We start from the raw sequence: 15,293 nt of genomic DNA, 5'->3' as shown, positions 1-15,293 counted from the left end.
ACAAAATGTTGGTGGTCTGCAGAAAAAATATTTTCATTTTTTATATTGCACTAAATCAGGGGTCCTCAAAGTACGGCCCCTGGTGATTGATACGTGCAATGAACATTTGGATTGCTGCAGAGAGTCTCCCCCTTCTTCTGTTTTTTTTTGTAGGGGTTGGAGGGGGGGAAGAAATTCTGACTGGGGTCTGCTTCAGCCCCCTGGTGCGGGGCTTTGGGCGAAGGTGGAGGGAAGCGCTGCTGGTAGCAAAGAGCTGGAGGGCCTTGTTCCAGTGGGACTGCATCATAGCTTGGAACTAGCTGACCATCTCAGCCCGCTGAGCCTCCAGGCACCGGTACCTGGCCTTGCACTCCTGCAGGACTTCCCTCTGTTTAGAAAGCTTATGCTCGTAGTCCTCAGTGAGGTGCTTCTGCTGAGCCTCCTTCTCGGTCAGATCCAATTTGAACTGAGCCAGCTATTTTGCCAATTCTTTCTCATGGTGGCTGCTTAGCTCCAACAACTGCTTCTTGTTGGGGCTCTAAAGAGCCTGGCAGGCAGGCGAGGAGTGGCTGGGAGGGGAGGGGGGGAGTAGAGGCAGGCCATAAGACCTCTGACATGCCATATGAAGTCCAAAAGAATTTCCAGTCTGAAAACATTTGCAGAACTCTATTTTAGTCTCTATCAAATCATCAGTAAGATTTGACCCAGATAGGATGGATCTGCCTCCATGAGTTGCCATGGTTTCCCCAGTCTATTATTTGGGTTTTCTATCCATCAATTAGGGATGTCCTAACCACATAATGAATGAGCCATTTGTAACAGCTAAAAAGTTTTGTCCTTGTACTGCTCACAACCTTATAGCAATTTTTGTCCGGGTATTTCTTCCCTAAAAAGATTTTTTTTCCCCCAAAATGCACTGCATTTGTTATTTTGTATCTGTCCAAAAGAATAATTGGGATGAACACAGTAACTATGAAAAATTTTGCAAGCCAAACTGGTAGCACAATTGTGTGTCCATGAGTGATATTTCTGCTAAGGAACCAATAGGCTGGATTTTACACAATATTTGATATCAAGACAGAGACCTCACTGAATCATGATGCAAGCTTCTGAAATAATTATACAAAGAGTTTTCATGTTGGAGGAAAAACAAGCCACTAAAGTTCTATTAGATCAGAAACAGAAAGGGAGTTAGAGATCATCTAGTCCAATTTCTAGACTGTGAAAAACGTCAGCGTGTTGACAAATGGTCACCTACCCTTTTTCTATTCATAAATCTCTGCAAACAAATAGTATATATTAATGGTGCAACAAGAATTCGGAGAAAAAAACATACATTTTCAAAAAGGCTTTTGAAACTGAAACAATGTAAACATTAATTTATTTCAATATAAGAATGTGTGAGTTTTAGATTATGTGGTTACGTTACACACCCACACATACATATCAAGTATATACTGTATATATTGTTTTTTTCTGTCTTGTGCTATTCACAGTATATTATGCTGGTCTATTCAATTGCTTTCTAATCCACTTAAACAACAACTAAAACAGGAGATGGACTAAAGTCTAAGATTTGAAAGGTGAAAGCTAAGGGGGGGGGAAGGGGGGGATTAATTAATAAAAGACTGGAAACAATATAGGCAGGAGGCAGTAAAAAATTGATCCTGCAAGCCATTGACTTGAGAGGGAAAATGAATAACAAAAGAACCAACCAAACTGCTTTTAAAACACTTTTTAAGCAGTAGAAAGATTAGGGAGGGGGTGCTGCAGCTGAGGAAAAGATTCCCCTATAAGAAAGCTGGTGGGGGGGATTGTTGTGAAGAAAGAAAGAATGCCTTGATAAATAGGATCAATCCCAGCATACATCCCCCTTTGAAATTCACAATGGAGGGTGATGGAGGAAAAGTTTTCCCTGTTGGAAAAACTCTCAGGGGGTTGGGAGAACAACTGTAGTGACAGGGGTGGGGGGAGGAACCTATGAGTCAAATCAGTGCCTCCCACAAACTTTTTACTTTGAATAAATCTGTAGCACACCTACTTGCAACAATTTGCAAATTAGCCTGGGGAAATTCCGATAGACAGAATGAAAAATAAATTAATAAAATAAAACATGGAGTATTCAGCCTTTGATCCTGATTCCACTGGGAATCCATTGCAGTTTTTGCCACTTGTTTTTCAGGCTATTTAACAAAGGTAATCTGAAAGCCACAAAAATTCAGAGAAGAGCAGACAATCCACTTACCTTGGGCATCGCCTCCGGATGTCAACACAGCAATGGCCTTGCCAATCCCCATCGTGTTACTTTGCTCATGTTTTAACGTTGTATGTGCCATTCTCCGAGCTGGAAGATCAACAAAAAGTTCTTAAAGTGGCTGATGGAGAAAAAGCCCGTCGTCTTCCCAGACTCCCTGTTCCTCTCCCGCTAGGAACGGACACGCTGCCTCTGAGGTCCAGAGTGCCCTTCATAGACCTCTGTTGTTGCTTTTCAAAGTCTTTGTCCCGCCTCCTCTCTGGTCAATGATAAGTGAGACTGTCACATGTAAGTGATCCTTAAAGCTGCGTCAGTCACACCTAATCCTAAAGGGTACATGGCCAGCTGTCCTGAGTACCAATGAACAGGAACTCTGAAATGATGTTACGTTATTAGCTGTGTTTTGCTTAAGTACTTGTAGGGACTTGGGAGAGAACTGGAATTGGAATATTAGAGTCTATAAGAATATAGGAAAGAAAAAGGCAAAGGCAGCAGTCCTATATCCCTTTTCTTTTCAAGTGCCATTAAATTCAACAGGACATACTCCCGAGACATGTGAGAAAGCAACGTTAAAATTACAAATATTTTGTTTTAAGGACTGCAGAACAAGGTGTATTGGAAATGCCACTCTAAAAACCAAAGTTGGATCATGGAGTGTGAGCAGAAGGATGAATCCTTAAATATATTCCATCTTAATCTTAAAACATAATCTTTATATTGCCTCACGGCATACAGTCAGTCAAGTTAGGATAGAACAACAAAAAACAGAAATTAGAGTACAGCAGGGGTGAGCAACCTGAAGATTCTCAACTCCAATTCGGGGGCTCTCAGAGCAGACCCCTCCCCAATTGTGGGATTAAATGTAGCAACAGATGGTTCGTTTTGGGCACATGTACTTCTCTGTTCTACAAAGCATGACTGTATGCTGTGATATATAATATACGATGATATGATATATTATTATATTATTTGCTGGATTTAAAGCCTACCTTTCCTCTATTAGCTCAAAATAGCATTAAAACCTTTAACCTCCAATGTTAAATAGAACGTTAAATAGAACGTAGGGACGTTCTATTTCTTTCTCTGTGGTGACACAAACATTTTTGTGGCCTTTGGAGGCTAGTAAGAAAACATTTGCTCCCCCCTGACATACAGATTTACAGATTCCAAATCACAATGGCCGATTTCATATATGCTAAGTCAAAGACAAACAGCCTGGCAGGTGTCTCAGCCTCCCTCTTCTTTATTTGACACTAAATGTGATAGCCATCACTTGTAGCCTTTATTCTTTAAGAAGTTATCCTATTTCCTTTTAAAGTCATTAGAATTATGAACATTATAATCATGTGGAATAATATTGTAATGTGAAAACATATTTCTTTTTCTCCAGCCAGAATTTCTCCCCATTTAGTTTCATTACAAGAGAGAAGAAAATATTTCTCCATTCTATGTGTAACTGTATGTATAAAACATTAGCACATGCACGTTTCCATTATCAAAAAAAAAATCAATTTCTAATAGTTCCAAAATGAAGTGAATCCTTTTGACAGCCACTGTCTGGTGAATTATAATCATCAGCCCTTTTCCTTGAGAAGTTTTCACTAGCCTATTAGCATATATTATAAGGTAAGGGTTTCTTTTCTCAATATGCCTCCATTTGTTGTTGCTTTTTAATGTCATTTGTCCAATCTGGAGAAATATTTATGAAACTCCACATAGTTCCTTTCAGTCCAGATGTTATAAACTGTTATGCATCACAAAATCCATGCTTTGTGCATGTATAGAAGGGAAATAAAATATGTATATGAAGGTATGCATTATTGCAACGGGCTGGCAAGATGTGCTTCAAATATTTTAATTTACAATTTATACAGTTCTTATATTTTACCGTATACCTTGGTAGTTGGGGTGATGAGAAAATCCAAAAGTACCCTTCCTATATATAATACAGTCCAAGCCCTACTTGCTTTGATAGTTCAAACTTGCAAGTGTTAAAAACTGCCAAGTGATATAGAGGTTTGGCATAAGCTACTGTATTCATGGCACAGCTGATATTTTTTCTCTAGTTATACAGTTATCTGTAACCTGACAGGAGTTGTCATTCAGAGGCAGCTGTCTGCATGCAACAAGATCAAGAACTCAGTCAATGCAAAAAAAAAAAAAAAAGCCAGGCATAAATGTATTAAGCTTATTAGTGGTTTCAAACCTGTCACTTTCTGGATGTATTAGGTCAATAATCCATATTCACTAGGAATTCTGGGAGCTGTAGTCAAACCCCATCCAGAACGTCATCGCTCTTTACTTCTGGTGCTGCTTTTGTTCTGTTTTCATTTATTACCTAGCATAGTCCATCTTGCCTCCCACATGCCTGGCTGAACTTCATTCACATAACAGAAATTTGTCTTAGAAGCCAAATCCATGATGCAGCAAATACCTCCTCTGCCTCTCTTAACTTTACAGGTACCTGGTGTGAGCATGCAGTATGATGTTGCTAGGAAACCAAGGCAGCTTATTCCCATTTCCTAGGTCACAACCATTTGCTGAGGAGTCTCAGTGACAGCATTATAGATTCAGGAACTGAAAATATCTCTCAGCTCTTCAGCTTGAGATGCAGCAGGTTACACCAGACAGGTAGCACCTCATTTTGAAAGGCCTTTAATATGAAGATGCTGGCACAGCGTGCTGTTTTTGTTATTCCCTCTGCTAATTTTGTAAGATTTGGGCTTCTGGCGCATGAGGCAAACTCCTACTTTTCATGTTTCCAAAGCTAAATTTGGAGCAGGCTTCTAACAGTCACATTTGCGGTGTGGGGAAAAAAGGGAGAATGCTAAAGATCTGGATATCTTTTTTAAAAAGAAATCTTATTTTTTCTACTTCCTACTTCAAATTAACAGTTCCTCTTTTATCTGATGACATGAAAGCCCATTCTTCTTTTCTTGCTATGTTTTTAATAACTCAATGTAAAATTGTTTACGAAACGTAAGCCGTCCAGAGTTGCTTTGCAAAGTGAGATAGGCCGCATTAAAATTTAATAAATAAGGAAAGGTACAAGGGGCATTTTACATAAAACTTCTGTTCCATAAAGATGGTTTCTAACAAATACAATTGACTTGTGAGATCAAGTAGCAATAGCACTTAAAATTATATACCACCCCATGATGTTTTGGGCAGAGTTGGTCATGGTGAGTTGGCTACGGCAAATTATCATAGACCCAGCTAGAAGCAATTACCATATCTTGCATATAATTATAACTTTGAATAATGCAACTTTGAATAATGGGACCACTTTATAGTAGTACTGGAGACCTTAGGTGTATTATGCAAACATTATTTTGAGCCCTGGCAATGCAGTGGTTAGAATGCACTATTACAGACTAATTCTGCCCACAGTCTAGGAGTCTATGACAATTCGCCAACAAAACTGCATTCTAACCACTGGGCCATCAGGACCAAAATAATGTTTGCATAATACAGCCAGGTCTCAAGTAATATCATGAAATGGTCCCATTATTCAAATTTGCACTATTCAAAGTTATAATTATATACAAAATATGATAATTGCTTCCAATCTGATGGAATTAGGCAATGAAAAAATGTTAATAATGAGCCTCTTTTTTGCACTTGTAACATTTTCATCTGAAGTAATCTCCCTTTGGTCCATGTTGTTAAGGGCTTTTCTTAAAACTATTAAAGCAAATTGTCAGGCAGCAGCATATGCACAAAGATAAACAAGTGCAGACTGAAGAAGCAGTGCCTTAAACTCTTAACTCTTAAGTGATCTCAACTGAGCATGGAGTACCCTGATATTAACTGAATTTTGGTTTGCATTAAATGTGACTCTATTGTTGTAATAATTTGTATTAAATCAAATATTGCATTATTCAGTTGCACTCATCACAACAGCTTCATGCCCCATTTCTAGGACATGATAGGGAGGTATGATTTCCTAGGTTACAAAGGTATGACGACTAGCTGCTTTTTTTCAATGTAAAATCTGGATGAGATGGGCAGCACACACATCTAATAAACAAACATATAAAAGTTTCTCCTATTTTCTGGCTAGAATTTAACCTGGATTTTGTGATTTAAGCTATAGGCTGAACATACCAAGCCCTTCAACCCTCTCCTACTGCTATGATTGGCACCTCACTAGAAGTTTATATATTGAGTCTCCACCTATCACTATAATTCTGCATACAGCCTTCTTCCATCTGACACCTGTGAGGTGGATTGGATAATGAAGGACACAATGGGAGTCCTAGTCCAAATTTCTAGATCCCCCAAACAGTCTGAGAAATAGGTACAAAGCAGACATAAACTGGGGGTGGGGGTGGGTGGGAGTCATTAGAAATACAAGAAAAAATACTTCTTCAGAGAAATGTTAATCCATGGAGGACAAATGTTGCTGCAATCTTCTGGATGCCGTACAAAAAACAGATTTCAAATATTTGAGCAGGCAAAAACTATAACACCAGATTATATAACTATAACCACCAGACTAACAAGGTTCTTCTACAAATTTCAGCAGTTTGGCTGCTACACCAAACTCTTTCAATTCTTGTTCAGGACGTCTATATAGTCCAATGGTTCCAAAATCATTTTTCACTATATACTAAGGACCTACTTCTCAGATCATGCTAAACTATGGTCTGTGTATATACAATAGCTTACTGAATAAAAAAGTGGGTACAGACAATAACACTAAGCTATGAATATGGGACAGGCAGCTTGTATGGTATATACAGATTATTAACTCCATTTTTGTGGCCATTGTTCCCATAGTACTGCTGAAATAGAATGTTGAAATCACACTTTGAGAGTTTGTTTAGGTAAAAAACAAGTACTATACAAAAATCTAAACTAGGACAATTAAGCTGCAAATAGGTTTAATGTATCCATTAATTACAAAACAGTGAACATTGGAGTCTTGGCCTATCTTTTCTGTTGATGTAAGACGACCATTGTGTGTCCTGTCACCAAAACATTAAAAGTATTAAAGTGTAGCCCATGATATTACAAATATTATCCATTTTTACATGTCATTTTTTTTACAAACCAGAATGACTGGATCCATACAACAATTCTACTCACAAATGGATGAATTTTATCTTATGTGAGATAAAATATGCCTAAAGAGCTGTATTAATATAGTCCTGGTTCACATAGGTTGAGTGATATGATTAACTTTTTTATCGTTATTACCATCTTGTTAATTTTTTCTGCTTTTGCTTACATAACTCAAGGTGACAAACACAGCACTCCATTTCCCCCCAAACAAGCTTAAGAGACAGATTGGGTTCAAAGAAACAATTGATGAAATGTTACTGAGTAAGCCCAGAATGGACATGAACCAAAAAGTTGAACCGCAGCGACTTTTCAGCTAGGAATAAGTGAAACTGAATACTATGGCTGGAAATACATCATCATTAATAATCCTAACTTAGCATTATATCTAAAGAAACCCTATGCCAAAACATAAAATGATCTGTCCATAACTCTGCCAACATGTGGACAGTGTCATTGTATGGAGGGAGGGAATACAGAATCCTTGATATTCCATGATGCAGCTACAAGTGATTTAAGATAGGGAAATTCCACAGGATCATAACGACCAACTTTTAATTTTTAAATTGTTACTTACTCGTGCCTAACGCAAATGAAATTCCTTGGAAAGTGACATACTTCTGTAAAGCAGGTGACAATTTCCGTCTCTGTTCATCCCTAAACATTCTGTGTCACAAATAATTAGTAATAACTCACAGATAGACCCTAAAGCTTTGTGGCATCTTCTTATTCTCTCTCAAAAGTTACAGGCAAATTGTATTTTTTATATAACAAGGAAAAAAAGTACATAGAGAATTATGTTAACTAAACTGCATTTTATTTAATGTTTAAAATTCAAGATCCCTGAGCTTTGCCAAATTTTCCATGCTGTTGCCATCTATTTTATTGAGTGTGGCTGCTGGCACACCAATTCAAAAACTACTAGAGCCCTCATCATTAAAAAAAAGGGCTATATTAAATTATATCCATCCATTTTCCTTACAAAGATACCATTTTCTACAGTATGGGGGGGAGCTAACCCAATTTACCAGTTTAGCTAATGTTGACAGGACTTAATACATTTAAAATGCAAAATTGATCTAGAAATCAGTACTAGCACTAATATACTGCTTCACAGTACTTTACAACCCTCTCTAAGCAGTTTACGGAATCAGCATATTGCCCTCAACAATCCTCATTTGAGGATTGAGTCCTCATTTTACCCACCTTGAAAGGATGGAAGGCTGAGTCAACCTTGAGCCTGGTAAGATTCAAACTGCCAATCTGCTGACAGCTGATGATCAGCAGTAGCAGCCTGCAGTACTGCACTCTAACCACTGTGCCACCGTGTACTGTTATATATTTTATGATGTAGATTGTAGAACATTGCCAAAAGCTCTTTCCTGCCCACTCTTTTCCCAGTAATGAGGATTTCTGGGGGACAGCAGAAGATAGTGGAGATAAGAATGGGTAACACAAGAAGTAGTGGAGAAGCTAAAAGCAAACTGGATTAGGTTTTTTTATTATTATTTTCTATGAATTCTTCATTTTGGACCTCTTCAAACAGGGAAGTTTCATCTTGTCATATCTGCTAGTTTCCCTTTATCCTGTTTATTCAACATTGTTTTAATAATCCGTCCTGAAGAAATACAAGGATTCTGCTCTTGGTCAGTGCTTTGGAGTTCATCCCTTTAAAAATACATTTTTTTTGTTGGCAGACATAATGGAAAGTCAGTTGGGGAAGCAGGATTCGTTTAGTGACTTCATGGTTCACTTAACAACCAATGTAAAGTGGTTATAAAATCGGGTCTGGTGATATGATGACTTGCTTAACAACTGCATCACCTAGTGACTGAAATTCTACTTCCAACTGGGATTGTAGGGCTACCTGACATAGACAGAGATATACAGGTGCTGCTTGCTGCCTAGGTAACAGGGGGTTAAAGCATTTTTTAAAGTCCAGAAATCTTTTGGAAGCAGATCAGATACCTCCTTAATTCACCGAATATGTTCATCAGGGCTTCACCTATTTTGAAGTTTTCTTCTGAAGGAGGAGGAGAAAGGATAATGCAATTAGACTTGCAACATTCCATTAATATAGCCAATTCTAATAAAAATAGTTTCAGCCATCTTGTAGAGCTGATTTCATGATCTGGTCTACCTGGTGGGGCTGACACCTTGGGAGATTCTTTTCTTTGCTGTTTAGAACCACTGCCAGAGTAGCAATAGCAGTAGCACTTAGACTTATATACTGCTTCACAGCCCTCTCTAAGTGGTTTACAGAATCAGCATATTGCCCCCAACAATCTGGGTCCTCATTTTACCAACCTCGGAAGGATAGGTTGAGTCAATCTTGAACCGATCAGAATTGAACTGCTGGCAGTCAGCAGAATTAGCCTGCAATACTGCCTTCTAACCACTGGGCCACAAGGAACCTTGGGTGAGAATGATAGGCAAAGCAATTTCACTTAATTAGTCTTGCGTTTTCAAGATTTGCGGCTCTGGGAGCTGGAATCCAAACATATATAGTAGGCACAAAGTAAAGGATATGTCCTAAGGCAGACAAGATAATGGATCTGCCTATATAGTACTTAAATAAAAAAACCACAGAAGGCAATGTACATAGAAATAAGGAATGTAATTTAAACAGGTTTCTCAATGAATGAAGGGGGACTGAATTCTGTGGTGCACCACTTCCAAGCAGAGCTCACATAACTTAGCAAGTAACAGTCGAGCTGGACTTTATCTCTTCACATTCTCTTACAAAGACTAGAAAAAACTACCTTTGCCATGTTTTAGGAAGCGAGAAAGGATTGCAGATGTAGACTAAGGAACAAGATGAAAACACGCATTTAAACAAGTCACAGTATTAAGACTTATATCACTTTGCTAACTAAATATAAAATTGTATCAATTGAAAATGTTCATCAGCATTTCAACTATTTTGAAGTTTCCTTCTAAAGGAAGTCTAGCATCGACTTAGTATTATACACCAGCCTTAATCAATTCATATACAGCTACATCATATTCACTGATTCAGCCTAGAGACCCATATGTGAACTCCGCAGACACATAAGTATTAAGCAGAATCGCCAAAACTTTTGGGTACAGATGCCAGATATTGTAATTGTTAATGTAACAGAAGGGAAAACTTAGTGTAGAGAAATGAACTATTTATTTTAAGTCATTTGATTCAATTTAACAAATTTAGTTTTATGATGTGATGCCACCCACTGTTAAGATTGGCGAGCAGTATATATTCAAGGATTAAATAGAGCTCTCAATCTTATACAAAATGCACATACATGTGGTAAAATAATGAGAAAATATTCTGCCATTTTACCTTCTACCTCAACATATTTGCAGCACAATGTTCTCCTATAAAGTACCAACTTGGAGTCAGTTTTCTTTCAAAATATTAATTAAGTTGCACACTATGGTATATTTATCCACTTTGGAAAGATCATTATCTTTGGTCAAAGTAAACATGACTTCATTTTTTAAAAATCCTGTATCATTTCCCCCCCCCCCCCCCCCTGGCCTGCTAGAGCAGACAAAACACCCTGGGTTAGTTGCAAAGCTGAGGGAGAATTGTCCTTATCTCCTGTGGAAACACTTCCAGACATGAATCAAAGTGACTTCTTACCTATGAACAGACCAAATGCTATCCAGTGTCCCCCAATACCCTATGATGCTTCAGCAGGAAAATCCAGCACATTTAAAACAGGCATCCTTACTAACCTGATTGTTCTTCTTTTTCTTCAGAGAACAAATACGTTAAAAAGATAACAGCTGCAAATGTGAGAGAGACTGAAATGAAAAGGCTGGACCCTGCTACTGAGAGGCCCAGTGAAAACCACATAACCAGGACATGAGTGCTGTCCTGTATGATATTTATAGATACTATATTAGGCTCCAGACAGCAGCTTCTGTTACCCGTCTTTCTTATTGGTGGATATAATAGTCATGTCCTTACACTGAAATTGTGATGCTGGTCTACATTCAAAAGTAGATCTCTTTTCCAAAAGCAAGATCTATTTTACGGGGCTACATCAAAACAAGATAACCCTGATCTATGAATTCTATTAGAGAAAGAAAGAAAAAAAATAACAAGTGTACTATAATCCAGGTAGCTCAGCACTCTCCATATGTGCAGACTAGGGTTATTAGATTTTTCTACGCTGACAAAGAATCTGGAATCTCTTGAATTCTTTTGAAATCTGGAAGTCTGGATGAGTCATGGCATACACATTTATTTATTTATTTTTCCAATCCATCTAGATGATGATAGATTCAGGATGGTGGCTGTTAAGCATTTCTTCAAGCATGCAGAAATAAAATCAGGCTGTAACCATCTTGCAGCAACATGAATTGTGTTTGGAGTTAGAGTTGTTTCATTATAAACAGCAAACCAAGTTATATCAGAGTCACATCACGAAACACCAGGCACCTATGAGCTAAGTGTAATTTTAAAAAAAGATCAAATGTAGATATTAAAAGATTACAATGCGTCCCTCAACTAGTGTACACGGTCACTTGTGCTATAAAAATGCATTTACTTACCATTCTCAGCTTTTCACTCCGCAAATGCCCCAGAAAAGACACAGTATTACTAATTTATTGCTCACCACGATGAATACACCCACGGGCAATTCAAACCTGTACTGTACATGCTTACTCAGAAGTAAGTCTCATTATGGTCACGCCTTGTTTCAGAATATAACTGCGGACGGCTTTCACAGAAGTTCATCCTTTTTAAAAATTAATTTAAAGCATCTCTAAGACAAAGCACCCGATGGTAAAATAGCTTTAATCCCAATCATGATAAAACCCTTATCTCAAATGTTCCGCTCTGTGCCCAAGGACAGCAATTCTTTGCCTTATTTCCAGATGCTTTTGAGCTGCAATTTCCGAAATCTCGCACCGCTGCTGGCCACATCGGCTAAGACTGGGCGCCGATCACATACTCGGGTGCCTACAAACTTTGCCGAGCTTGGTGAACCCCACTCCCGCCCGACATGAGTTGCGGTAGCGCCATAGATTTCCATGCACATCTCTAAAAAAAATAATAGGTGCTGCCCAATTGGACTCCAGAATCCGTTTTCTAACGAGCCAGGAACAGCCCATTAATATTCAACGATTCACTCCATGCATATAATCCCCCACCCCTACCCCTTTCGCAATCTCAGGAAACCCTCCGTTATTACGGAACAAGGACCAGGTATCACCAATCTAACACACACACACACACACACAAAACCACACGTGGGCTGAGAAAACGCGCACGCGCTTAAAAAAAAAAGCGAGAGAGACTCGCGCGTGCGCAGCCCCTCCGCCTACCAATTCAGTTCAAGACTTCGGCTACGAGCTTTTTTTTTTTCCTCCTCCTGTTTGTTCCCCCGCCCCTTTAGAAGTCCCCACCGTCTCCGCCGCCAGTCTTCTAAGCGGGCTGCTTCCGTTCCCCGGAAGAGGGGGGGGGGAGGGAAATGAAGGGCGGGGCAAAGAAAACCGGAAAGGTAGTTTCGCTTCCGGCTGCGTCTGGGGGCTTCCCGCCTCTTCGAATCCGGTTGGAAAGAAAGAAAAGAAAGAAAGGACCGCGGGTGGCGTTTTCGAGAGGGGAGAAAGAGCGAACGGGAAGGGGGGAAAGGGAAAAAAAGGGCGGGGGAAGGGAAGCGGTCGATTTTGCCCTCTTCTCCGTCATGGTGGTCGGTTTAGCTTCCGGCGTGAGGATGGGGGTCTGGAAGTGTCCCTATGGCAACAGCGCGCCTTTCCAGTAATCTCTCAGGCCCCGCACGCCTCCCTCGAGAGCCCCTTTCTCTGCGCTCCCGCTCTGCTTTCCTCCCGTCCCCTTTGAAGGCCTGAAAGTGACTGGAAGAGAGAAAAGAGAGGTCGAGTGAACGGCGAGCGCGGGAGTTTCCTCAGTTCTAACCTCTCCTGCTTTGGGAGACGGGCCTGACGGAACTTGACGGTTGGTCGCGTTTCCTTGCGAATGTTTTCATATTTCTCGTGTGTGTGTGGTGTATTTTTGATTCCAGCCCTGTTCCAAAGGTAGGTAACCTGCGTGTTTTTTGAATTAAGTTCCCGCGAACTCTTATCGTTGTTTGGTGCTGCCTGGGGGTGAGGAAAGTTATAACCAAAAACACCTAGCAAACACGAGGTTTTGGACACCTGGGGCATGGAATATCCCCATATAGCTCTTAACAGCGCTGATAGGGGAAGGATGGGTGTGAATAGTCCAAAACAAATGTTAGCCTCTCATGCTATCCCCTAGTGTCAGCGCTCAGACTAGGCTTTGTTACTAAATAAGCCTGATTACTGTTCAGTATTTAGTATACTATCTATCTAATCTATCGTATATAAATTTAGTATAGTATACTATATTTAGTATACATAGGCAATGATATTTCATTTGAATGTATGCTGATTAGCATACATTCAACGTGACAATAAAGTTACCAATCTGGAATTAACAGTTGATATATATATCTCTCGTATATGTGAAAATGGTAACATTTGTCATAGAGTTGTATGGGATTGCAGAGTTCATCTAGTACAGCTGGTTTAAAACCTCTAGTTTAGTGAATGACACCACAGCTTGTCCTGCTTTACATTTGTTTGCCTTTGTGAAAACAGAATGGGGAAATCTGAATGTGGGAGAAAAAGAACACACCCAGAATTGTGACTCTTACAGTTTGCCTTCAGTTCTTCACAAATTTATCATCATGAATAGCAGACTAATTTAAAAGGATAATCACACCCTGAATAACTAGTTCCACTCTTAATTTTTAGTTACATCAAGAAACACATCAAGAGTATGAGTTAGATACGGATCTTCTTTTTTAAAGTCAACATCAGTATAAACAGATTGTCTTTTGGAGAGATTGTTTCAAAAAATGTTTTGACATTGATTTATTATTTAGACTGACACGCATTGGAAAAAATATGGACAGGCTGGGATGCTGGGCCTTATTTTTTAGAAAGGAGGAAAGGAAACAAAACAGCCTAAAATTTGTTTGGAGCCAATAATCAGGTTCTGAAAACATCTGCCCAAGACTTGCAACATCGATATATAAAATGACATTTTTTAAGAGATAAATTTTCTTTTTTCTGGAAAAAAAAATTATTTTTTTTTAAACTCTATTGGTTAAGTTACAAATCTATCATAGCTTTTTTCCCAGCACACCATAAGAGGGAATGTAGAACTTGGGTGAACAGGTGAAAGATGTACATTTTTTATAAGAGCTGTTTTTGTTGTTATTAATATGGCTTATTGATATTATATTTTAATATGATTTCATAAGGGAGTATCAACTGGCCCTCCCCAACCTGGCATGCCCCAAATGTTTTTGGTAGTCTGAAATGGCTCTTGTCAGCGTTTGAGAAAATTACCAAATTTGATTCCCGCTTTCAGAGGACAGAAATATTGTTTGTAGTGTCATCCCAAGTCGAGTTAGAGAAATGCAAAATGGCAGATCAACAACCGCTTTCAAATACTACCGACTATATCAGGAAATATTGTGGCATGAGAAATACTTTTTTTTCCTTTCCACTAAGACTTTTTTTTAAAAAAAATGTGATATCTGGTTCATCTGTTTATTTAATGTTAAACATTTGCTTTATCTTCTGCTCTTTTCTCAGATTCTTGAAGATTTATCTTGAGTCAGTTATGTAAGGAGCATAATGATGGGTGAGCATGCTATACTAATCCACTTAATTGTCAATTTTGAGTTACTGTTTTAGAATATTAAAGCAATTGCCATTCATTTTTAGATATGATCAGATTTATTATTTTACATTTAAGAATTAATGCATTTCTGAACAATTTCTATAACTAATGGTTTCCCTAATGCTGCAAAGTATTTGCTATCCAGGAGAGCAAATATACTACTTTTATTCACACCAAAGGACCCACTTGTTCCTGATTTGTGGTTTCTTTAATGATCATACAGCATATGCCTCAGTTAGTAATTGTAGATTTGTGAGAACTACCACACAACTATTCATCTCTTGATAAACT

General features: G+C 38.7%; 2 protein-coding genes across 7 annotated transcripts in view; one reads left to right on the top strand and one right to left on the bottom strand.

Annotated features, from left to right (window-relative positions):
• The window catches only part of PFKM (phosphofructokinase, muscle), a 48,106-nt gene extending 35,380 nt beyond the window's left edge, over window positions 1–12,726 (bottom strand). Inside the window, exons 1-2 of one of the 4 annotated variants that reach the window (XM_081934488.1) lie at window positions 12,617–12,726; window positions 2,225–2,323 (exon numbers count right to left, since the gene is read on the bottom strand). In XM_081934488.1, the coding sequence (XP_081790614.1) occupies window positions 2,225–2,315 (91 nt within the window). In that variant the 5' untranslated portion in view covers window positions 2,316–2,323; window positions 12,617–12,726. Of the gene's footprint in view, window positions 1–2,224; window positions 2,324–9,265; window positions 9,284–11,017; window positions 11,162–11,839; window positions 12,089–12,616 lie in introns of those variants that run through there. The other 3 variants (XM_081934489.1, XM_081934487.1, XM_081934490.1) reach the window with 3 other exon arrangements.
• Window positions 12,727–12,835: 109 nt separating this feature from the next.
• Window positions 12,836–15,293, top strand: part of SENP1 (SUMO specific peptidase 1) — a 35,189-nt gene continuing 32,731 nt past the window's right edge. Inside the window, exons 1-2 of one of the 3 annotated variants that reach the window (XR_014173704.1) lie at window positions 12,836–13,324; window positions 14,915–14,963. Coding sequence is in view for 2 of the 3 variants with exons in the window: in XM_081934486.1 (XP_081790612.1) it covers window positions 14,957–14,963 (7 nt within the window). In the remaining variant the exon portion in view is untranslated. The remainder of the gene's footprint in view (window positions 13,325–14,914; window positions 14,964–15,293) is intronic. The other 2 variants (XM_081934486.1, XM_081934485.1) reach the window with 2 other exon arrangements.

Source organism: Natrix helvetica (genome assembly GCF_964273705.1).
Source record: "Natrix helvetica genome assembly, chromosome: 1".
NCBI lineage: Eukaryota > Metazoa > Chordata > Lepidosauria > Squamata > Natricidae > Natrix > Natrix helvetica.
This window is presented reverse-complemented; position numbering and strand designations above follow the sequence as displayed.